At 38.7% G+C, this 26,063-nt stretch overlaps 1 protein-coding gene across 1 annotated transcript in view; it reads left to right on the top strand.

Moving 5' to 3' along the window:
• VEPH1 (ventricular zone expressed PH domain containing 1) overlaps window positions 1–26,063 on the top strand; it is a 223,796-nt gene that overhangs the window by 16,709 nt on the left and 181,024 nt on the right. Inside the window, exons 3-4 of the mRNA XM_034997824.1 lie at window positions 5,784–5,999; window positions 18,145–18,319. Of these exons, the coding sequence (XP_034853715.1) occupies window positions 5,784–5,999; window positions 18,145–18,319 (391 nt within the window). The remainder of the gene's footprint in view (window positions 1–5,783; window positions 6,000–18,144; window positions 18,320–26,063) is intronic.

Genomic DNA, 26,063 nt, shown 5'->3' with positions numbered 1-26,063 from the left:
GCTGATCCCATGCCAAAAAGCTTTAGACTATTCAATTACATAATTAAATTTTTTTTAAATTTCTTTTGTCTTTTTAAACATTTGTTGAAGGAAGCAGTTAACAACCTTTTGGGTTTTCAACCTTTTTTTGAGGAAACCTCCCTTTTGGAGAATGCTTTTCTTCATGTCATATGTAGGAATTTAAATTTATAATTTTTTTCAAGTTAAAAAATCTTTTCTTCTTAGTAAAGTGGCATGTCATAGGAAACTCTTATCTACAAGAGATTCACAGTAATATCAAAATTCGTAACTGATGCACCTACGCCAAATATATTAATATGTTCACTAAAATTGTGACACTGGTTTATCGTTATGGAGAGCTGCTTAACTCTTCTAGTTAGAAATCTTAGAATCAGGATATATGCCTTTTGTTAAACAATTTTGCTGACACACTAATCTCTCTGTATACTCCAGCTTCATTCCAGAGTGCTCCTGTCAGAATTCTCCATCAAAGCTGTTCTCTTTTAAGCAGGAAACTGGAATCTTGGTGTTCATGAACCAAGACACTTACGTATGTCATGTACTTTTCACTGAGTTGCACCTTCCACTTTTACTGAGGCTTATTTCATCCAAATGGAAATCTCTTTGCTATTTTTTGTTAAACTGTTGTTTAGACACGGTTTATTATGTTTCCCAAAGTCATCTATATAAACTCTGTTGTAATTGGTTTCCCAGGAAAGCAGATTTCAAAATGGCTGTTCCAAGGGAGGGACAAACCCCTGAGAGGGGCCATTCCCTTTGACAAAGAACAGTTTCTGCAGGCAGACTTGGGTCTGGACTGACAGCTGAGAAAATGAGTACCTTTGTCCTAAAGGGGTCTATGGGCAATGTACCATAGTATCTACTACAGTCTACCCCTCTCACCATTCAGATCTACCTGCTTTGTATAATAATTTCATTCTGTATGGAAACAGCTTCTCTGAAATGCTTTTCCTAACAAAATTTACAAGAAGGTTAGTGAGAGGATCTATCATCTCTACCATACCAATTGCTATCAAGGCTGCAGTTGGTACTCTGTGGTAGGCTGGATAATGCCCCCCCAAAGACATCTACCTGTAAATTTTATTTTGCATAGCAAAAGGGATTTCTCAGATATAATACAGTGAAGGATCTTGAGATGGGGAGATTATCCTATATTATCTGGGTGGGCCCAATATAATTATAGGGGAGCAAGAAGGTCTAGGGCCTTCTTTGAAGAAGAAGGAGGTGGGCTAACGGAAGCGCAGATTTGAGTGATGCACTTTGAAGATGGAGGCTCATGGAGGTCATGAGCCAAGGAAAGCAGGGAACCTCTAGAAGCTAAAAAGATGTGGAAATGTATTCTCCCCTCAGAGCCTCCAGAGGAACCAGCCCTGCTGACACCTTGAGTTTTGCCCAGTGAGACTAAGTTTCAACTTTTGACCTCTGGAACTGTAGGTAAATAAATTTATCAACACAAATTCTTGAGCCGCTTAGCATGTGATAATAAGTTAGAGCAGCAACAAGAAAGCTAATACAGTGTCTCTCCTCTACCACCTATTCTAATTCTTACACCTTCAGCTGGCATATCTGCTGATTTAAGTTGCTTCCTAGTTCGGTGACTCATATGCATTTTCCTGAGGGATCCGAGTCCCTGGTCTCCATGCCTCTCTCAGATTGTGGTGGCTCCCTTGTCCATTTACCACCAAAATTGCTCAGGGGAATGCCTAGAGATGCTCCCATTACTTAATAGCAGCCCCACCTTTTCCTGATGATGTGGTCAATTACCTTTGCCAAGATGGGACTCTTTTTTTTTTTTTTTTCTGGTTTTTTGATACAGGAGCTCGAAGTGACTGAGTTCGCAGGTGGTTCAGTATTCTACCCATAGGGAATTCAACACCATGTAATAGTCATTGTTTTAGTATGTATATTGCCTTTTAGAGGATTGTTCCTCATCCTCATAAGATATTAGGCTGAGTTGCTTCTTTGAAGACCTGCTCCATTGAACTATTAGTCCAGCAGTTTCAGGGCAGGGGAAAGAGATGTTATCATATGTAATAGGACTAATACATCCCTGATCAGGTGCCCACGGCTCTATCTCCTTTGCTATAAAGTGGTTCTGTAGTCTAAGGCAGTGTTATGTGGGATCTTGTGTCAGCACACCAAATACTCTGTGATCCTTCAAATAGTGTCTCAGGCTTAGGCCCTGTGGGCAAGAAAGTCAAACCCAAACCTGGATCACATGTAAATCCCACTCAATGTAACTGATGTCCCTTCCAAGGTGGAAAAGGTCTTATGTAAATAACTTGCACCAAATGATTGATTGGTGTTCTTATGGGATAGTGCCATTCTGGGGGTTCAGCATTGACCTCTGTTGCTAGCAAGTTGCATGTTTAGGTAATAGCAATATTAATAAGATCACCTTGGTGAATGGGAGCTTATGCTGTTGGGTAATGCATAGCTCTTGTTCCTCACACCAAGATTATTCCATTTGTTCACCTATTGGATCACATTAGGGTGGTTATAATAAAGCCTTGGCTCATGTCACTTGGAATATAGTCTTCCTTTTGTCAATGGCATTGGTTCTCTTTTCTATCTATCCTTATGTATGTATTCTCTCTATTACATAAAATACTCTTCATTACACATGATGCTGCTTGATATTTGAAGATAATGCCATCAAAAGTAACTTCTATTTACAAGGGCAATTGTGACCAAAGATAAGTGATTTTAGCCCAAGAGTATTCTCTGTTATTTTTCACCCTGAGAATGGCTTTGGCTTTTCTATTGCTGCAGAGATTTTTTTTTTTTTGAAAAGTTAGAATCATTTTTTTGCTCATTCATATTCTGTTTTGTCTCTATGACTTGGCTTCATAAGAACCTATTTACTGCATAGCAGGATTCTGTTCTGGCATAAGTAATAATTCTGATGCAGTAAAATAAAGAATACAGTCACAAACGAGGAAGGTAAAAGAAAATATTCTAAAACAGTCTGCCAAACCAAGTGGTGTTCATTCAAGGAATGTGGGGGATGGATTAATATCTGGAAATTTCTTTTTTTTTTTTTAATTTTTTTTTTTCAAATTTATTTATTCATCTGAGAGAGTGAGAATGAGAAAGAGTACATGAGAGGGGGCAGGGTCAGAGGGAGAAGCAGGCTCCTCGCCGAGCAGGGAGCCCGATGCGGGACTCGATCCCGGGACTCCAGGATCATGACCTGAGCTGAAGGCAGTTGCTTAACCAACTGAGCCACCCAGGCGCCCAATATCTGGAAATTTCATATTATACATTTACATAACACTCACATATGTATGCTGGCTAAGAAAACATGCTTGGTTATCTCCATAGATGCTAATAAGACAGTTAAAAATTAAAACAAATATATAAACTTTGACAATAGGAAGAAAGTGATGCATCCTATATGATTTTAAAATATTTACAGCATTTTCTAGCTTTTGACCATAAAATTTTAAGTCAAAAGTCAAGAACTAAAACAAAGAACTAAACCAGTATTCTTGCTTTTATCACTTTTATGTAAAATAGCTTAGGAAATTCTAGCCAACACAATAAGCCATGGAATATATAAAAGGTATGGATCCAATACAGAAATATTACTAGAACATCCAAGAAAATGATCTGAAAAAATATCATAGTCAAGAATTGAGCTAAACAGCTGGGTACAAAATGAATTTAAAAAATGCAGTTTGACTTAATCAGCAATAACTAATTAAAAGTTCTAATGAGGAAAAAATACAGATTTTGTTAACATCCACAACAGAGACATAAAGTACACTGGGAAACCTCTTTAAAACTCTGTGGGGTTTACATGAAGAAAATGGCAAAATTAGTATTGTAAAAGAATTGGAAAATGAGACAAGCAAACAGAAAAGACAACTCTGAAATACAAACTGATGTGTATGAAACAATAACTAGGAACGGAATTATTCAATAAGTGATGGTGGGAAAATTGATTAGCTATTTAGTAGAAAATGTTCATCTTTACTTCTATACACAGCAGATAGATTCAAGAGCTAAATGAATAGTTAAAAGATTAATTTCTAAAGTACCATATGTTAAATGTTTTAAGTTTTCTTTTTCTAATCTAGAAAAAATGCAAGAGAATTTTTATTAAACCTTTGGATGAGGAAAGTTTGAAGTTAAAAAACAAAGCCATTAAATGAATCACAGGAAAGCAAGGAGTACATATAGGGGGTTATTTGCAGGCTTAGAGTCCTATGCCCAATACATAGAAACTGTGAACATGGTTTTCCCAGGGCAGGGAACAGGGGTGAGAGGGAGACTAACTTTTCACTGTGAACCTTCCTTTATATCTTTTGTTTTTTGGTACCATGTTCATATATTACTTTTTCAAAAAAATAACTCAAATTCCCAGTTTAAAAAAGAACAAACAATGAAATCCCAAAAGGTTGACAGATTTGACTCTTTAAAAAGGTTAAAAAAACTTAGCACGTCAATAGATAACAGCAAAGAAACTAAAAATGATGAAACATGGAGACATATTCACAATCAATATGCCAAGTATTAACTTAATATCCTTGGTAGAAAAAGATATCAAAGGAGGATCCCAAAACTTGACGTCATCTCGGGAAAAACTGACACAGGATACAGTGGGCAATTCCCAAAGGAAGAAATACAAATGGCCAATAAGCATGTGAAAATACTCAACCTCACTTCTGATCAAGGAAATTCCATGTAAAACAGCAATGAGATAACTGTTTTTCACTGATCAAATTAGCACAAATTAACAATACTCTGTGCTTGCAAAGGCAATGGGGAAAGCATGTTTTCACCCAGCTGATGGGAATATATATATACATCAGTAAGACCTTTCTGGAAAGTAGTTTGGCAGTATGTATCATGAGCCTTAAAGATGTTCCTGTCCTTTATCTCAGAAATTTCCACTTCTGGAGAATCTAGACCATAAAAAATCTAAGTATGGAGGGGGCTTCATGCATAAGATGTTTACTGCAGAATTAGATACAATAGCTAAACCAGATAGTTAGGCTGGAGCTTTCAGTAGGACAGAGAAGCCCCATCACTTCCCATCTCTAACAGTACATGATGGTGTAAGGATCAGATTGCTTCACTGCTTGATTATATTTTCATTTTTGTCAGTCTGCCAGGCCATGGACTGACCAATTTTCCAAATTAAAGTGATGGGCCTATTTTTCACATTTAGATGTTCTGGAGGGTCATATTACCTCCCAGTAAAGATGATTAGATATTTGAGGGAGAATTAAATAGTTGAATGAAGGGAAATTTGGTTGGGGAAAGCTAACGTGGATTTGGTAGTTATTTGAACTGAAAAGAGAGAGCTGAGATGATGTGTTCTGTTGTGTAGAGAAAGAGAAGGAATGTTTATGAGGGGAAATTGGAGGGTGATTTGAAACATTTCACAAAAATCACTGAAACGTCAGAGGAAAAAAAGTCAACCCTGACCTGTAACGGACTTAGAAGCCGAAACAGTCTGAAAATTAAACCCACTTGGCAAGTGAATAATTAAGCTCCTTTGGACTCTCCCTGCTCCCTGGATGTGGATCTGTGACAGCAGGAACCTGCTGTTTCAGCACATTTGCATATCACCTTGTCCACCAGATTCTCATCTCCAAGGAAGAAGGCCCTCATCGTATTGGGGCTTTCAACCTCACCCCTTAGCAAACGGTATAGCATACCCATTTGCTAAGTGAATAAGTTGATATGTTGTCAGTCCTTTGAAAGATAACTTTCCAGAGTGTTATTTAACATGAAGGTTTTCTTTCAACTAGGATTACCAGACCAATAACAATGACCAAGCTGTGGTTGAAATCTGTATCACGCGAATCACAACAGCCATCAGAGAGACGGAGTCAATTGAAAAACATGCCAAGGCCCTTGTGGGGCTCTGGGATTCCTGCCTGGAGCACAACCTGAGACCCTCTGGGAAAGATGAAGACACTCCCCATGCAAAAATTGCTTCTGATATCATGAGTTGCATTTTACAGGTATGTCATTGTTCATCATCATGCTATTTGATACTGGTTTGCAACTTCGGTGAACACATGGTATCTCTGAACCAAGAGCTAATGTTTCTCTAGCCTTTAGATCCTGTAAAAAGATACCACAAACCATCAATAGCTGAGCCCCACAAGGCTCTAGAGAGCCTCAATTGTCTGCAAGACACACTGTGGGGAATTCAAAGTAATACCGCAGCAAGCTCCAATCTATTTAGAGAGATAAGACATGTGCATATCAAAACCTAACATTAATGTATGCCAAGATCCAAATGATGAATACTGGAAAATTCAGAAAAAAAGACTTCTTTTATCCAAGGAGATCAAAGAGGGGGTGGAGTCTGAACTGAGGGACCATGAGCTTGGAATATGTGGAGAGAAGTGACTAAGTCATTTTTACATGTACTTCTATATGCATTGTGAATTTGCCATGATAATAATATATGCCTATTCTAACTGCCTGGCTGGCTCAGTCGGTAGAACATGCGACTCTTGATCTCAGGGTCATGAGTTTGAGCCCCATGTTGGGCGTGGGGCCTACTTCAAAAAAAAAAAGAATTCCTTCTTCTGGTGTAAACATGAATTTGGAATTTGGGCTCAGCCACAAACCAATTATGTAAGATTGAAATGGTAGGGAAGTCACTTAACTTCCCAAGCCACAGTTTCTTGCCTATAAAATACAGATGAAATGACATTGTTTAGGACAAATTTTACCAACCAGTAAATGTTGGTGATGTTGATAGGTGTTTCTCAAAAGAGAATTCTGTGGTCAAATAAGTTTGGAAATACTGAATTCATTTTTCCCTTTTGGGTTATCATATGTTTCATAGCATATTAAAGGCTCTGAAAAGTCCTGCAATTAAGAAAGCTGGTTAATTTTGTTTAGTACAGGGCGCCTGGGTGGCTCAGTTGGTTAAGCGACTGCCTTCGGCTCAGGTCATGATCCTGGAGTCCAGGGATCAAGTCCCGCATCGGGCTCCCTGCTCGGCAGGGAGTCTGCTTCTCCCTCTGACCCTCCCCCTCTCATGTGCTCTCTGTCTCTCTCATTCTCTCTGTCTCAAATAAATAAATAAAATCTTTAAAAAAAAAAAATTTTGTTTAGCACAGTACTTTTGATTCTGATGTGCCCATGAAACTTCCTTTCCCCTCCCTACCCCCAAAACAATGGTTTCTGAGCACAGCTCAGGAAATTCTGGTTATGTGGGAGTGTTGCACTGTGTGTGACATCTAATATTAGCCTCTTTTCTTCTTCCTCCTCATCCTCCTCTTTGTTCTCCTCTCCTTCCCCCTACTCCCTCCCCCTCCTCTTCACAGTTATCTATACTTAAGTGGACCACGTTCCATTTTGTCTGTCTAGACCAGACACTGCTCTACTGAACAAAAGATTCTACACACCCTGTCACACTGTTTTTCCTTTGTCCCCAGGGTTAGGGATAGGAGGGGAGGAAATGGGGATTTCAGAAAAATTAGTGAAAGATTAATGCTGCATGGATATACAAAACAAAGACCTAATACACCTGTTCTTCACTGATTATCTTAAATGTTATTGACATTCATCAGAAACATAGATTATCTTACTCCAAAGTGCCATTCCACAGACATTCAGACAGAAATTCACAAATCATCCATACTCTCTAGCTCCCACTGTGATTTCAAAACCATTTTTGAGTCTGGACTCTAGAGTGGCACTATCCAATAGAAATGGACAATAAGCTACAAACAGAAGCCACATACGTAATTTCAAATTTTCTAGTAGCCACATTAAAAAGAAGAAAAAAGGAACAGATGAAATTCATTTGATAACATATTTTCCTTAACCCAGTATATCCAAAATATTATTATTACAACACGTAATCAATATAAAAAATTAATGAGATATTTTACTTCTGTTGTATACCAACTCCTATAAATCTGGTGTGTGTTTTAGCACATGTTACTTTGGAGTGGTCACGTTTCAGGTGCTCAGTTACTTCCCATGGGTCGTGGCTCCTGTGTCAGCAGAGTTCTAGAGAGTCAGGAAGTCTTTCTGGATGGAGACCACATTTGAAAGGGTTATGAGAAAAGAGTGGCAATTTCACCAGGTAGGAAAGGTGAAGCGAGAGGATATTTCAAGCAGACAAAACATTCCAAGCTTGTGCAAAAGTCCAGATTTGTGAACTGAGATCAAGGTCAAAGAATTTTAAGCAGGCTGCCCTTTAAACTTCCCCAAATTTAAAAATAAAGGGGATGTTTCATTCTGGGCGAAGGCATTAGGTCTCCTACTTAAAAAGGGGGTTGGAGCACTGGGTGTTATCCGCAAATAATGAGTCATGAAACACTACATCAAAAACTAATGAAATAGGGGCGCCTGGGTGGCTCAGTCGTTAAGCGTCTGCCTTTGGTTCAGGTCATGATCCCAGGGTCCTGGGATCAAGCCCCGCATCGGGCTCCCTGCTCAGCGGGAAGCCTGCTTCTCCCTCTCCCACTCCCCCTGCTTGTGTTCCTTCTCTCGCTGTGTCTCTCTCTGTCAAATAAATAAATAAAAATCTTAAAAACAAAAACAAAAACAAAAACTAATGAAGTACTGTATGGTGACTAACATAACAATAAAATAAATTTTTAAAAAGGGGCGAGGGTTGGAGGTGGGGAGCAAATAAAAACACTAAACTTGGTGCTGATCAGTGACTTCAAGGAAATGAATGTGTAAGACTATTGAGAGCAGGACCCTAAGCACAGGCACTGATATTTTAGGAAGGGACAGAGAACGGGGTTACAGGATAAGCCTCTTGGTTGACAAGGACAAGTGAGTCACAGAAAGGGGCAACTCCAGGGGCGCCTGGATGACTCAGTCATTAAGCACCTGCCTTCGGCTCAGGTCATGATCCCAGGATCCTGGGATCAAGTCCTGCATGGAGCCCCGCATGGAGCCCCACATGGAGGCCGGCATCAGGCTCCCTGATCCGCAGGAAGCCTGCTTCTCCCTCTCCCACTCCCCCTGCTTGTGTTGCCTCTCTTGCTGTGTCTCTCTCTGTCAAATAAATAAAATCTTTAAAAAAGGAGGGGTGGGGCGGCTCCAGCCTGAAGGGCCAGTGTGGACACAGGCTGTTCACTGTGCGCCCTTGGAGGAGGCAGAAGGTATTAAATTGAAGGCAGGGAGCCCTAAAGGCAAACTTGCTTTTTGGCAAAGTTCAGTGATCTGTGCAGGCCACCCTTGGGGATGTGATTCCAGAAAGTCAGCCCCAGGATCCAAAGGCAAAGCTGTGGTTGCAACTTTGCTGTGTAGCTTTGATCAAATTTTAAGGGAAAATTTTTGGCCTGTGGTAAATATCGAAAACACGATTTTGTATTACATATAATTTAGGATCTTGTGGGAACCATGTAGAAATCCAGATGACTCATATTCGGTTCTGTTTTTTCAGTAAAATAAAACCGTAGATTTTTTTTTAAAACTTTAAAGCCAACTGCTTAGCATTTGAGCTTGCACAAAACCCCCAAAACAACAAAACAACAAAGAAAGAGTGATTCCTTCTCCGCCCATCTACATCCCCAGATAAGCGATGCCAGAATCACACTATCAGGTGTGGACCTACCAGTTCTTCCCACATCCTTGGCCACTTTAACTCAAAATTTTTTTTTCTGGCCATTTCACTCATTTCAAGCTAAATATTTTCACACACATAGAAGCCTTCTATCTTTTTCCCCCCACATTGCTTTTTTAACCTACACTCCAAACCTACTTCAGGTGACTCCTTCCTTTTCCACTTTTAATTAGTAATTATATATTTAATTATTTCTTTTCTTGACCCCCTACATTTATGAACTTGCCACATTGACCTTAAAGCAGTTTTTAAAATTCCAGTATTCACCTTCCAACCATTCCTCAGTCCAAAATCAGTACCAGTACTCACATGTACTTGTGAGTTCTGGTTTCTTTTGCCTTGGGTGACATGTTTTTACAAACTTACCCCATGTCCTTAAACAAGTCTCACAACCTGTCCTTTATAAAACAGAGGATGAACCAGATGATCTCTCAGCTCACCTTCCGGTCTAAAATTCTGACTCCTGTAGGAGACGCTGAGAGGTAGATTAGCAAAGAGCTTCGGAGCTTGAGGGCCTTTGAGTCAAATGCTCTTGGTCTTATATAAATGAGAGCTTGGCAAGTCATCAGAAAGTAATTATTTTTCTTTTTTGTAGATGGACCAACTCTCCATTCACCTTGATTCTACACTTCAATTTTCTTATTTCCTCTTCAGTTAGTGCTATATAAGATTCAAGTCTGTCCCGGGCTGGCCTTGCATGCGAAGTGCCTTGGGCATTTTTGAGAGCATTTCCTTTGCAGCTCTTAGAGGCAGAATTGGTTATCTTGATCCAGAAGTTTATTCAGTAGGCAATCCCAGCTCTACCATTTACTTGCAGTGTGATCTTGGGCAATTTTATCTTTCTGTGCCTTGATTTCCTCATCTGTAAAATGCTGCAGCTGTCTCATGAGTTTGTTGTGAGGATTACATCGTCATTAGATAATAGACATAAAATATTTGGGACACAGGAATGCTGCATGAGTATTAATTCTGGTTGGCATTATCATCATCTGTAGAAAACTCTAAAATAGCAGTGCTTTCTAACAAGCTATTCACTTCATTATTTATTTTAGCCATTGTTCATTGCTTGTTTCCCCCTCCCCAAAATAGAAGCTCTGTTTTATTGATGTAGTCCCAGCACCTAGAATAGTGAATAACACACAGTAAGTGCTCAAAATAATATTTATTGAATGAATGAATGAATGAGGATTGAATAGATCAGGAGATGTGGCTGCCCTCTGGATTCTGCAGAACAGCTATGTTTCTCTCTAGAATGGGTCCCAGTACTTATTCGTCAGTTAATGCCACACAAGACAACAGCAAAAAAATGGGAGGAGACTGGGACACAACCGCCCAGGTTACTGAGACCCACTCTCTTATTACCTGTCTGAAAATACACTGGGAAAATTTAGGTGTATGTGCCATTTAGATTATATATATACCCATGCTGCTAAGAACCAAGCATTTTATATATAAATCCAAAATTTGCTTGATTATCGGATCAGTGATGCAGGGTGAAAAGCCATAAAACAGTGATTTTAATAAATGACACTTAATATTTCTTGAGATTACTCTTTTACAGCTTTTAGTTGAATTCAAAGCCCAAGAACCAAAGAGCTTTTTAGTTGCTATCATCTCAGATGGATATCTTTCACTTCGTTTTATACTTTTCAATTTCAAACCTCTGGGAAATGTTCCCAAAGCCCATGTTTTCAAAAGGAAAACCTCCACCAAAAGCTCAAATTGGTGCTAATCTAGTTAAGAAATATAATTCTTGGCATCCATAGAACAAAGATCTTTTGTTCTGTTTCTATAGCTAAAAATAGCTGTCCCCATGAGCAAGTTTTTTTGTTTTTTGTTTTTTGTTTTAATCTACCCTGTACCTCACTGAATGTGTTCCCTGAGTACTGGGCACTGAATTGTGTGTAAGATGATATGCATATCAACAGGCTCACATCTGCACTGAGAGGCAAGGGCCATCATAAGCTCCAGCATTAACAGCTGCTATTAACGTGGTTTATTTGTACAAGTGATCATTGGACTTTCTCTGCGTGTGTACCATTAACATTCCTGTGATCTAAATAATCCTAAAGATAACATAAATTAATGGGCCTGAGATCTACTGTGTTAGCAACTCCTTTTTCTTCACTTAAGAGTGAAGTTCGGTCATTAGAAGGAGGTCGTATGGTAGCTGTTAGGTCCATGGGACCTGTGTCTTTCTAGCCTCTTCTTGGCCTCCCAGGCCCTCATTCATATCCTGTTTCTGTCATCAGTGCCATGGCTTCTTGCTACACTAGAAATGGTCTAGACACTAGTTAGGGATTGAAAGCCTTTGGTGGTAATTCCATGGTGTTTATACAAACAATTTGCTCTTTGCTTCATGTTTTACTCCTCCTGTCATTTGTGAGATATCCAGATGACATATGTGGGAGGAAAATAGAAAAGTTGAGTGTGTTAAAGTTTTGTTTTGTTTTTTAATAATGACATTATACTTTTATTTTATATTTGACTTTATTTTATTATTTATTTAGTTTTATTAGTTTCAGAGGTTGGATTTACTGATTCACCAGTTGCATATAATACCCAATGCTCATTACATCAAGTGCCCTCCTTAATGCCCATCATCCCATTACCCCACCTCCCCTCCAGCAACCTTCAGTTTGTTTCCTAGAGTTCACCATCTTATGGTTTGACTCTCTATTTTCATCTTATTTTATTTTTCCTTCTCTTCCCCTATGTTCATCTGTTTTGTTTCTTAAATTCTACATATGAGTGAAATCATATAGTATTTGTCTTTCTCTGACTGCTTCATTTTGCTTAGCATAATACCCTCCAGTTCCATCCATGTCATTGTAAATGATAAGATTTCATCCTTTTTGATGGATGATGAGTAATATTACATTATATATATATATATACCACTTCTTTATCCATTCATCTGTCGATGGACATCTGGGCTTTTTCCATATTTTGGCTGTTGTGGACATTGTTGCCATAAACATCGGGATGCAGGTGCTCCTTCAAATCACTATGTTTGTATCCTTTGTATAAATGCCTAGTAGAACGATTGCTGTGTTAGAGGGTAGCTCCATTTTTAACTTTTTGAGGAACCTCCATACTGTTTTCCAGAGTGACTTCACCAGTTTGCATTCCCACCAACACTGTAAGAGGGTTCCCCTTTCTCTGCATCCTTACCAACATCTGTTGTTTCCTGAGTTCATTTTAGCCATTCTGATGGGTATGAGGTGGTATCTCATTGTGGTTTTGATGTCTTCTTTGGAGAAATGTTCGTTCATGTCTTCTGCCCATTTCTTGACTGGACTTTTTTGTTGTTTGGGTGTTGAGTTTGATAAGTACTTTATAGATTTTGGATACAAGCCCTTTATCTGATAAAACATTTGCAAATATCTTCTCCCATTCTGTAGGTTGCCTTTTAGTTTTCTTGTCTGTTTCCTTTGCTGTGCAGAAGCTTTTTATCTTGATGAAGGCCCAATAGTTGATTTTTGCTTTGTTTCCCTTGCCTTTGGAGATGTGTCTAGAAAGAAGTTGCTAAATCTGAGGTTGAAGAGGTTACTGCCTGTGTTCTCCTCTAGGATTTTGATGGATTCCTGTCTCACATTTAGGTCTTTGATCCATTTTGAGTTTATCTTTGTGTATGGTGTAAGAAAATGGTCCAGTTTCATTCTTCTGCATTTTTAAAAGTATACTGTCATTATTAAAAAACAATGACATACTTTTAAAAAAAATTTTATACATTTCACTTAGAATCACACTTCAAAGACTTTAATAGCTGCCTACTATTTTTTTCTAGAACATCTAGAATTGTTATAAGAAGAATGGGATGGAATTGGTTAAGACAACCTGTTCTTTCATGGTTGTTGGCAAACATTAGCTCACGCCCAAGGTTTAAAAATATCAGTTGCTGGGAATACTGATTTTCATTGATCTTTCACTGTCTGTGTTCACAATTAGTAGGAACATGAGTTGTACTTCCCAATGCTACCATCTGTGGTTTCTAAGCAAATTACACGTAAATGTGCTTGGAGATGTAGTCCTATAATGGAAGATGCCTACTTCTCTAGCTGCAAGTTGTTCTTGGCTAAAGACTCAGAGTAGAAAAAGTAAACCTGGGCACAAAGTTCTTCGTTGGAAAACTCTGAGAATTGTGTGATTGTGTTCCACTCTCAAAACTAGGGCTTTGATCAGCGCTGACAGGGATAAAGATGTGTCATCTAAGAGTTAAACTAGCAAAAATCTACACATAATGGAAAGATTGGCTGTCTGTAGGGGTAACCTAAAAAATTGTATAGGTGAGACTGAGGGTTTTGGGAAATACCCAAATGCTATAATTGAAGTAATAACTATTACCTCAAGGGAGCAGGGGTAGAATAAGATTATAATAGAGAAAAAGGACAAATGAATTGGCCTTGGTAAACACCACTTCCTAAACATACTCTAAAGAATATGTCAACAAAAAGGAGGCTGCTCAGTAGGGGGTCATTATTATGGCACAATTAGCAAAATTACCCAGCACTGTTTTGTGTGTGTGGGTAATTTTGGTAGGGTGAGGGTATAATGGATAGAGACTGAATCTGATGGACAGGAAAGTTCCAGTCAGTCACTAGAGATGGGGATTTGATTATGGGGTAGGATTGTGATTTTAGTTGGGTTTCACCATGGCCTGAATGACTTAACCCTCAGGATCTCTCTCTGCTCTTATCTGATTTTGTGCCCATCAGTGAACATTCTGGTTAGTCATCTGGTTCCTGATATCCTGATAATGTGAAAGAGTCTGACCTAGGAAAGACCCTCACTGTAGATGAGTAAACTGGCATGCCTGATTATGCACCTAGCTTTTGGAAATCCCTTGGTGTGAGTTAGCATCAGTGGATCCAAACAATTCTGTCTGGCCTGACTAAGCACACACTCAGACTTCTAAAGCTGAAAGGCAGGGAGCAGCCAGCCTCCCAGGGAGGCCTCACAGCTCATCACATCAGTAATGGCCCAGTCCAATCAGGCCTAATTAAATTCACCAGGAGAGGAAATACTCTAGATAAAGTCAAAGCCTGGTATCAGAGAAGTCTGGCTGCTAGCCATTGTCCCAATAGGAACCATGTTAGGAACTCTAAGAAGGATAGGACAGAAACCTAGTGAGTGGAACTGCTATAGAAGCACAGATTTGTCACAAAGGGATAGTTTCAGAACTTGCAAGATGGCTGACTTAAATGTGGGATATCAGGTTAGGTTTTTGAATACTTACTTTCTCTGCTCAGGAGTCAGATTGACCCTTGAATCTAGAAAACGGGTGGAACTACAGAAATGGATTAAGGCTTTATAGGTCTATTTTTGTTTCTAGGGACTGAGAGGGGAAAAAAGCTTAAGCACAAAAGAGTTAATTGACTCATTTGGAAAAGTTGGAGGCTAATATTGGCCTCAGGCACAGCCTAATGCATGGGGCACAAATGATGTCACCAGGACCTATTTTCTCTCAACTTGTCTCTCAAATAGATGCATGTTGCCTTGACTCCCATACAGATTCTCTCCTGAGGACACAGCCTGGCAGCGGCTACTCTTAGTTTTCCATTCTCACCACCTTGGATTCAATAGAAGAGAGAATCTCTTTCACAGAGCCTTTTAATGATTCCTTAACTGTAAATGGGTAACTTGCCCATTCTTGAACCTATCATTTGGACCAAAGAAATGTGATTCTCTGACTGGTCAATGTCTGAGTTATTTGATGACTCCTGAAGCCAAGGGTGCAAATGCCCTCATTAGAAAGAAGTATCATGGCACCTTGGCCATAGAAGTAGGAATCTGCTAACGAGTGTGTAACAACTCACCTGCCCAATCAACTAGGACTGAAAATGGATGGCATTGGAGGTTCAGACCCATACTCAGCCATTGCTAGCAGTAACATGAGCAAGAGACATGAGAGCAAATGGGCCTCCCACCTCCGTGCCTCCCTTCCCATCACATTATGTTCCTGATGACAACTATCACAATAGATTTACATTTTCTTCATTAGTTATTCAGTTCTCAGATGTTTATTGAACACCTACCCCAAACCCAGAATTGTGGGAAGTATTAGAGGGAAAAATCCACAGGTGGAAAGATATAAGCACTTTTCACATGAATGGTTACAGAAAAACAACTACCTTTTATTTCTGATATAATAATATTAAGTCACACATAGTGTGCAGTGTGCAACTTTGCCTTATAGTTAGGCTAAAGGATGGGGTTGATGGTCAGAATGGTTGATGGTAGTGAAGACAAACCATTCTTTTTTTTTTTTAAGATTTTATTTATTTAATTGTCAGAGAGAGAGAGAGAGCACAAGCAGGGGGAGCAGCAAGCAGAGGGAGAAGCAGGCTCCCTGCTGAGCAAGGAGCCTGACGTGGGTCTAGATCCCAGGACCCTGAGATCATGACCTGAGTCAAAGGCAGACACTCAACCCATTGAGCCACCCAGGCATCTCAAACCATTTGTTTTTAAGAAAATAATTTGTATTTTTAACTATTCCCTAATTAGTCAATTAAATGTTGATGGCACTATTTTATATATAAGGATATTGATGACCAATCACAAACTAAATCAAAAAGAGAATTATTTTACGACCCAGAATTTCTTTAGTTTTTAGTCTTATGTTCATTCACTTTTTTTTTTTTCTGAATCTCACTGGCTGAAACTTTAGCTTTTAAGATATAGTCAGAAAGCAACAGTCAACAAAACCAAAAGACAACCGACAGAATGGGAGAAGATATTTGCAAATGACATATCAGATAAAGGGCTAGTATCCAAAATCTATAAAGAACTTATCAAACTCAACACCCAAAGAACAAATGATCCAATCAAGAAATGGGCAGAAGACATGAACAGACATTTTTCCAAAGAAGACATCCAAATGGCCAACAGACACATGAAAAAGTGCTCAACATCGCTCGGCATCAGGGAAATCCAAATCAAAACCTCAATGAGATACCACCTCACACCAGTCAGAATGGCTAAAATTAACAAGTCAGGAAATGACAGATGTTGGCAGGGATGAGGAGAAAGGGGAAGCCTCCTACACTGTTAGTGGGAATGCAAGCTGGTGCAGCCTCTCTGGAAAACAGTATGGAGGTTCCTCAAAAAGTTGAAAATAGAGCTACCCTAGGACCCAGCAATTGCACTCCTGGGTATTTACCCCAAAGATACAAATGTAGGGATCCGAAGGGGTATGTGCACCCCTATGTTTATAGCAGCAATGTCCACAACAGCCAAACTATGGAAAGAGCCAAGATGTCCATCAACAGATGAATGGATAAAGAAGATGTGGTATGTATATACAATGGAATATTACTCAGCCATCAAAAGGAATGAAATCTTGCCATTTGCAATGACGTCGATGGAACTGGAGGGTATTATGCTAAATGAAATAAGTCAATCAGAGAAAGACATGTATCATATGATCTCACTGATATGAGGAATTTTTAATCTCAGGAAACAAACTGAGGGTTGCTGGAGTGGTGGGGGGGTGGGAGGCATGGGGTGGCTGGGTGATAGACATTGGGGAGGGTGTGTGCTATGGTGAGCGCTGTGAATTGTGTAAGACTGATGAAACACAGACCTGTACCTCTGAAACAAATAATACATTATATGTTAAAAAAAAAAAAAAGATAGCAGGAAGGGAAAAATGAAGGGGGGGAATTTGGAGGGGGAGACGAACCATGAGAGACTATGGACTCTGAGAAACAAACTGAGGGTTCTAGAGGGGAGGGGGTTGGGGGGATGGGTTAGCCTGGTGATGGGTATTAAAGAGGGCACATACTGAATGGAGCACTGGGTGTTATACGCAAACAATGAATCATGGAACACTACATCAAAAACGAATGATGTAATGTATAGTGATTAATATAATAAAATAAAAAAAAGATATAGTCAAAAGCACCTTGTTCAACATTCCTTGGGTTGTTAACTCAAGTATAAATCTGATGAGTTATTTTTGTCATCAGTGACTCCTGATCACCCTAAAGATCAATTCCAGACTCCTTGGCATGGAATACTAGACCTTTCATAATCACGCCTCTTTTACTTCTGTCCCTATGCTCACCTCCCTACCCTAACGTTCCCACATGTACCACACTCCCACTGTGCTGAACTAGTCACAGTTCCAATGGTGCCTGCTCATCATCACCTCTGTGCCTCCACACATGCTTTTCCTGCTGTCCATCCCTTTCCTTGCCATCATGCAGCCATTTCCTGTTCATTCACCAGGTCCAGCTAAGACATCACTCCCTCCAGAAAGTCTTTTCTTGACACCCTCCAAGACTGGGTTAGGTGTTCCTCCTTTGTTCCCTCAGCATCCTGCACTTTGCCTGTCCGTGCCCTCATCAGCCTAGGCTGTTTTCTGCCTGTTTGCCTCCAAGACTCCCCAACAAGGGCAATAATTCCCAGAGGCCCAAATACAATGAAAACAGGGTGGGGCCTGTGTTTTCACAGCTGTACTCTGGAGATTAGCTCAATAAATATTTTTTGGATGAATGAATAAGTGAATGAATAATGAGCCACTTATTATTTGTTGCTTTCTTATGTTCCCTCAGAATTACAACCGACCCCCTGTGATGGCATTAGCCATCCCCATAGCAGTGAAATTCCTCCACAGAAGCAACAAGGAACTGTGCAGGAATATGTCCAACTACCTGTCCCTGGCTGCGATCACCAAGGCAGATCTCCTGGCTGATCACACAGACGTTATAGTAAAGAGCATACTCCAAGGTATGGTGCAATGGCTGAGCTTGGGGATGTTTTTTTAGGAGTGGTTTTAAAGTATTTTCATGAACCATTTTTACGGTTTGTGGAAAGGGAGACCTAGAGTATTGAGAGGTATGTTAGATTCTCTGCTTTGCCACTAGTTGGCTGATGAACAGAGGTGAGGTTTCTTGGGCAGGCTGAATCTATGTCTCTTCACTGGGTAGATGAATTATTTGGATTCACAGGGGAGTTGTAAACTCTCTCTCTTCTAAATATGTCTCTCAATTTGGAGAATGGTCTTTTCCATGCTTCTGGTTACCTTGTCCAGCTACCAATTGTGAAGAACGTATCTGTCTGCACTGAGTGGAACATATCCCACTGTTCTCAGTGGCAGGGGGAAAACCTTTTCTGCCTTTGGTTTCCAAAAGCAAGGAATGTTAGATAAAACATGACAGAGAACACATGAAGACTTCTTAAATGTTAACATGTTGGGACTAATTTGTAATTGTGTTAAATACCACCATAAAAAATCAAATTAGGACATCTCTGTTAATTGTTTCACGTTTGCATGAGAGAGATCAGGTTAGTCCAATCAAAATATTCTCTTTGTCTTATGTTTTTTCCTTTGGCTTTAGATCTATCAGAAACCATTTTATTTTTGTTTTTTAATTTGGGATCAGAGAACAGTATATGTATTATGTGATATGCACCCAATGTCTCCAGTTCTCATTAATAAAAATGTATGAGGTCCATGAGTATCTTGGTCCACATTTTACTGTCACATACCCCATGTGCTCAAGTTCAACATCAACCCTCCCAGACCAAGTATTTCTTAGAGTCCCCAAGGGTCCCCACAAATGTTCTCTTTCTTGGTATCCACACCAGTCCATAAGCCCATGCTGTTATTGTCTCCATGCTTCCTGGCACAGCATGCTGTGGTGGTGTCCACTTCCACCAGGCTAAGCCCAGCAAACTCTGTGGCTGCTACCCTGGAGGGCCCAGGAATGGATTTCACTGCACACTGTCTTGCCAGGGATGGCAACCTCTGTTCCTTTGTGCTGCTACGCCCGAAGCTTCAGTCGGGGTACATTAATTTCATGTGGCAGCCTGTGGCAGGATGGGGCTGGGGGAGAAACATCTGTCTTTCTCCTTGGTGTTACACTTTGGTAGAGAGGCCCCAGAGCGGAGTTGCTTAGCTCCCAATACCAACCTGTTCCCAAGTTTGCAGTAAAATGTATCCATCTGTCCTAAAATGGTCTCTCTCTTTCCTGGGCTCACCTATCCAGCTAAGAGGCTAGCAAGAAATCAGTCATCCAGTTCTCAAAATGACTATGGCCCACCAAGGACTAAGGATTTTTTCATTGTACCAGACATTCCCAAGAAGAGTTCTTGGCACTCCCCTCTCCAGAACATCGGACCAGCCACCCCAGTGGTCTACCAGATGCCCAGATATGTCTGAACCCCAGCCATGACAGTGGGACTTCATCACTCTACCTGTGTTCCCCTCTAAAGATCTGTCGATATTACTAGTCAGTATCATTCATTTCTCATTTTCTTTGGCTACAGGATTGAATTGCTAATTTAACTTTTAATCATGAAACTAAATTTTCTAAAAGTCCAGAAAAGCAGTTACACTTTTTTCACCACCTTGACTACATACTTGGAACAGATACTATATGATATTACAAACCCGTATACACACCACACATTTTAAAACCATGATAGTTAGACTTGCAAGTAACAGATATATTGAAAAAACAAAACAAAACACAAAAATGAAGTGTTTCTTTACGGCTACCAAGAACTTAGCTCATGTATTTGTTTTTTTTTTCTTTTTTTGAAATGCACTTTCAATGACAAAGAGATCTTTTGAAACACAAAATGCACTTTCTGAATTCACTGCAAACATTTTAAATGAACAAATGATTTGGTTTATTTGATCTGGCACTCTAAAAATTACCATAAAAATGATAATTTGACTAAAAGAAGTTGGGACTACATATTTCAGGGCTTAGTTTTAGACTAATGTGTCTGTAAAACTACAACCGTTCACATGAGCCCATCAAACTTAGACCTGCAAAGTACAGGGGATCTTACTGTCTCTCAGTAAGTTTTCTGCTCTGCAAATCTTTGTCATATATTCCCTGCAATCAGCTTTAGGAGCCATCATTAGGATTTCTTTTTTTCTTTACCTATAGTTTTCTCCCCTTTAGATCTTCCTCCTTGACTTATATTACCTTTCTCCCCTTTAGATCTTCCTCCTTGACTTATATTACCTTAACCTGCATTCTCCCATTTTTTCTACTTCTACAAAAAATGCTAAAGTATTGCAGTTTCTTGATTTGATTTATTTTTTTACAAGACTAGAATTAAAAAATTGTAGAATCTTATGTTGGGACATTAAACATGGTTTAGCTCAAGTATCCAGGCAATGCTTGAATCCCCACCCAGTGGTCATCCTCTCAATGATAATAATAATGATTATAGTAACAATTATAACTACAATGGCTAAAATTTATTTCATGCTCTTTTTATGTCAAATACTGTATTAAGCACTTTATACAGATTATAGGATTATATCATTTAATCCTCACAAGAATTCCATAACAAAAGTCCTATTATTATCCCATGTTACCAATTAGTAGTATTTTAAGTAATAGAAAACCCAGGTAAAAACAACTTGATGATGATGATAATGATGGTGATAATGAAGATGAGGAAGAAAAGAAAAAAGAGGAGGGGGAAAGGGGAGGAGGAGGAAGAGGAAAGGAGGAGAAAGAGGAGGGGAAGAAGGAAGAACTTCTTATCAGAACACAGGACTAAGTGCATAAGTATATCAGACTTCCCATATAGTTTGATTCAGGGCTCAATGGCAGTCGCAAAAGTCATTACTCAGCTCTGCTTCCTTTGGATTGGATTTTCATGCTCCATGTTATGGCCCTCTGCAGCTTCCAACTCACATGATCATGAATACCAATTAAGCAAAAGAAACATATTCAGTCTCGTTGTCTCTCTTTGACCTGACATGGGTCACATGCCCATTTCTGAACCAATCCATCATTGTTGTCAAGGAATACAGTATTTCAGTTGACCAGGCTTGGATAATGAACCACTGTCAAAGCAGGAGATGGGGGTCAACTGCAGTAGAACCACATGAATAGGGTGCAGATCACCCCCCAACCAAATCCAGGGCTATTGCCAGCAATGGCTAAAATGAATACTGGGTACCAACAAACAGCTTTATGTATTTACTTTTATCCTTTTATACTTTCTTTTTTAGAGATTCAGCCCATTGCTTTGGCATAACAAGACCTTATTGGATAATTCTTCCATCTCAGTGTATCTGCAGTTCTTCCCAGGTTCTTGGCATCTGTAAATCTTATGAATAGAACCACTCTCCTTTCATTTTAAAACACTAATGAAAAGGTAGATCAGACGGGGCCGGGCAAGTGGTGCCAGTGGTGACTGTTCCTTATACTTGATTGATATTACTCCACTGATTATATTTTTCAGTTGTTTTATTCAGATGTTTGTCCCTGATTCCAAACGAAATGCCTCCTTTATGCTTGTAAGTCAGTCATGAGTGTTAAATGAGCTTATGTATCTATCCTTGAAGGCAAATATTTCAGTAATTCCAAGCCAATTTTTACTACTTTTCATTACTAATAATTATATATAAGTAATAATGTGACTTTTACATCAAACGCAAATAGAAATTGATTTTATTTAAATTGCTTAGGCTCCATTTGTCTGTTTTGTATTCTCCAAATTCTTCCAGTGAGAAGGAAACTGTGAAAAGTCCTTCCATTTGGAGAAAAGATTGGTGCATACTTGAGAGCTAAGGGGTTAGAAAACCTGAATATACCTATGACAAATAAGACAATTATATCAGTATTTTTAAATCACCCCCACCCCCACAAAAGAAAAAAAAATTGTCCAGTTTAGTTTTATAGACCAATTAGAACAAATATGCAAGTAATAATTACAGGCTTGACTATAGTTTTTTCAGATAATTAAAAAACATTCTCCAACTAATTCTGTGAGGCTAGTATATATGTGATATCGAAACAAGAACAGGACAACATAAGAAAGGAAAATCAGGCCCATTTTAATTATGAACATAGATGCACAAATCACAAATCATGAATCAAAATGACTCCAGCAATGCTTAAGGAAAATAATAGTTCATATTTGCTGAGCACTTCCTGTGTACCATTTTCTGGTCTTTTAAGTCATGTAATTCTCCCAGTATCTTATGAGGAAAGAAGGACTGTTATTCTCATTTTATAAAATTCATAATGATTCAGTTGAGTTTATCCTAGGAATGCAAGCATGTCTTTTTTTTTTTAAGATTTATTTATTTGACAGAGATATAGCAAGAGAGGGAACACAAGCAGGGGGAGTGGGAGAGGGAGAAGGAGAAGCAGGCTTCCCACTGAGCAGGGGCTCGATCCCAGGACCCTGGGACCATGACCTGAGCCAAAGGCAGACAAGGACTGAGCCACCCACGGGCCCTGCAAGCATGTCTTAATATTCAAAATGTAACTCCCCCCCAGTAAAAGACTAAAAGGTCAAAAAGTCATCTGATCAGTAAGAGCATCGCATAAATTCAGTACCCATGCATGAAAAAAAAGTTTTTTGATGGGGCACCTGGGTGGCTTAGTCAGTTAAGCAGCTGCCTTTGGCTCAGGTCATGATCCTGGGACCCTGGGATCAAGCCCACATGGGGCTTCCTGCTCAGCGGGGATTCTGCTTCTCCCTCTCCCTCTGTCCCTCCCCCCAGCTCTCTCTCACACTCTATTCTCTCTCTCCCTCTCTCAAATAAATAAATAAAATCTTTAAAAAGAAAAAAGTTTTTTGAGAACTAGGAATTTTGAGGAACTTCCTGAAACTGATTAAGGGGATACTGTGTATGTATATATGTGTGTCTATAAAATTATTACATATAATTAAGAGAATATTATATATATATATACACCTATATACATATGTATATCCTCTTCTTTTGTAAAATTCCAAGTCTGCTCATGACCAAAAAAAAATCTCTCCACAAACTAGCAATAGAAGGGAACCTCCTTAATCTAATTAAGGATATCTACAAAAACCTACAACTAAAATCATACTTAATTGGAAATATTAAATTCTTCCCTTTGAATTAAAAAATAAGACAAGGATATCACTTAGGTAATAAATTTGTTTTCTGCTTAAATAATATCAGAAGTAATTTAATATTTTGTGACATCACCACCTTTTCAGAGTGGGAGTCATTTTTCAGTATTCCTGAATAATTCTCCAAACTTGTTTTTTAGCCATGTAGATGCTTGTAAAACCTGCCCAGTGTTGGCATACAAAAGCACAACCAGTGCTTAATACAGCGTAATGTAGCACATCTTTTACCCAGGACACTGGCAACGTTATTGGAGATCCTGAAAATGAGGATGTCTCCAACTGTAAGGGATTATTTGAGGACTTACAGGGAAACGCTTTCCAAATTTTGATTTGGAACTCTGTGATGCAATGCACATCACTGCTATCAAAACTAAAAGCAGTGATGTCTCTTCCCTTACGTTTCTGAATCAGTGGTCATAATAAGGAAATATGCCTCTCTGTCAATATATATGCCTTTTATATGGCCTTCTGGCATAGATCACAAGATGACCTCAAATGATTGGAAACTTAAGTCGAAAGTCTTTGGAAAGAAAATGTAATATTGTCTCAGCAAGAGTCCAAATTCCTTTCTGGCTTCCTGGCAATAGTCTAGAAGAGACTGTCTAGTTAATTATGATAAATTCACTTCATTTCTTTCTCTATGTGAGACAAAATTCAAACCACTGATGGGTGAGCTGTCTCAGAAAATAGAGAGAGAAAATTAACCTCTCATTTATTATGGTAGTAATAATATGTACCACATAGGGTGAGGTGAGGCTTAAGTAGATAAAGCAGTTATACTTTGCACAATGCTGGGCACGTAGTTCATCAATGCTTACGATGATTCCTCTTATTGTCATTATCATAATCAACATCATTGTCATTGTCATCCCTAATTGAGCATCTGCCATGTACCAGACCCATATTAAAATATTAAAGGCAGAACTAGATTCATCTGTGGAATTTTATACTCCCTGGGGAAATACTTAGCCATTAAAAATTCATGATACAATTATTCTTAAGAACAAAGTTTTAAGTTCATCCTATTACAGGTTGTTGAGAAAGAATTTATTAATCCAACTTCTAGGAAACAGGCTACTAGCAATCTTATTAAGAATATTCAAACTGAATAATAATACACATAGGGAAATATTAAAAATGATATTCTAAAAACCAACCCAAATGTGGATCAAGAAATAGAGACACATCTTGAAACAAAAGAGGACCTCTTCTGAATTGTTAACTAAGTCTGGGATCAGTTGTACTCCTGAGTTTGCACCTTCTTGACTCCACCAGCAGATGTTGCTGTGAAGTAAAATAAGGCCTGCACAGAGGGGAACATCCCCGGGAGGGCCTCTGAGAATGGCTTACCCACAATATAAGGGAATCTTTATATTCGCTTATTTGTTTGTATTTTTGCATGTTTGCTTCTTTTTTATTTAATGCACTGGGAACAACTTGGAAAAACTTTTTTTAAGACAACTTTTATTGCAAATATTATTTTATGCTTTAGAAAGTACATTTAGATACGTTATCAGTTTTTGTCATTGTCATAATAATCCTTCAGCAAGGGAGGCAAGTCTGTTATCTCTAATTTCCTGGCTAATGTGAGACCCATAAAGATTAGTTAGCAGGCCCAACTTCTTGCAGTTGGTAGGTGATGGTGCTCTAGGATTCATATGGTAAATTTCTGAGCCCAAGACCAGCACGCTTTGTTACACAGTCCAGATTTATAAAACGGAATGCAAGCCTCAGTAATCTCAGTTTTCCAGTTCATTAAATCCATGAATATAGATGTGAATGTTTATAATTACTTTGACCAAGATTTTTAACTTTGTGAATGCTATTTATTAAGTGGCTAAAGGAGAGTTCTGGAAACTTTTGGCCTTAGTAAGCTTCTCAAAGAAGAGCTTCCTAACATAAAATTTAATAAAAAAGTAAAAACCAGTGATGATTTCTTCTGTTTGCAAATGTAACTGTTAAAATGAAGTTAACTAAGTAATTGTAAATACAAACTCTCAAATTCTACAATATAGACTTAGTAGTAAAACATTCTCAATATATTTTAAAGAAATTAACATTTCACTAAAAGCCAATTTATATTGTAATAGACAAGGAAAATATATCAACTCTATTTTGTTCATATATTCATATATACCTCTGCAAAAATATTGTACATACGTACTAGAGTGACAAAGTGACAAACTGTCACTTTGCCTAGAAATGAAGATTCTTCACACTCTCAGTGCTAAAGCTAGGATGATCCCAGGCAAACCAGAACAGTTGGTCACTCTAGCACACACATACCTAATATTTTATACTGTATATAAATATAATATATATATAATGGCATTTTTTCCTCCTAATAAATTGAGTCATCTTGCACAATTATTTTATAATGCCATGATATAGTGATGCTTTAATGGCCATTGTGGTGAACGAAACTCTTTGCCAATGTGCCAGACTAAGCCAGCATACTGATATTTTTTTTTTTTTAGATATTTTATTTCAGTTTTACACATTTCTTCTTCCTTTTGCTGACACTATGTATTCCGAGACTCATTAAATGCTATTAGGAAAAAAAAAGCCAGAGAGCCAACTTCCTGAGAATTTGGAAAAT

This window comes from Mirounga leonina, unplaced genomic scaffold (assembly GCF_011800145.1).
Source record: "Mirounga leonina isolate KUSES-001 unplaced genomic scaffold, KU_Mleo_1.0 Mir_115, whole genome shotgun sequence".
Lineage (NCBI taxonomy): Eukaryota > Metazoa > Chordata > Mammalia > Carnivora > Phocidae > Mirounga > Mirounga leonina.
The sequence above is the reverse complement of the archived record's forward strand: the minus strand, read 5'-3'. Positions and strand labels throughout refer to the sequence as shown.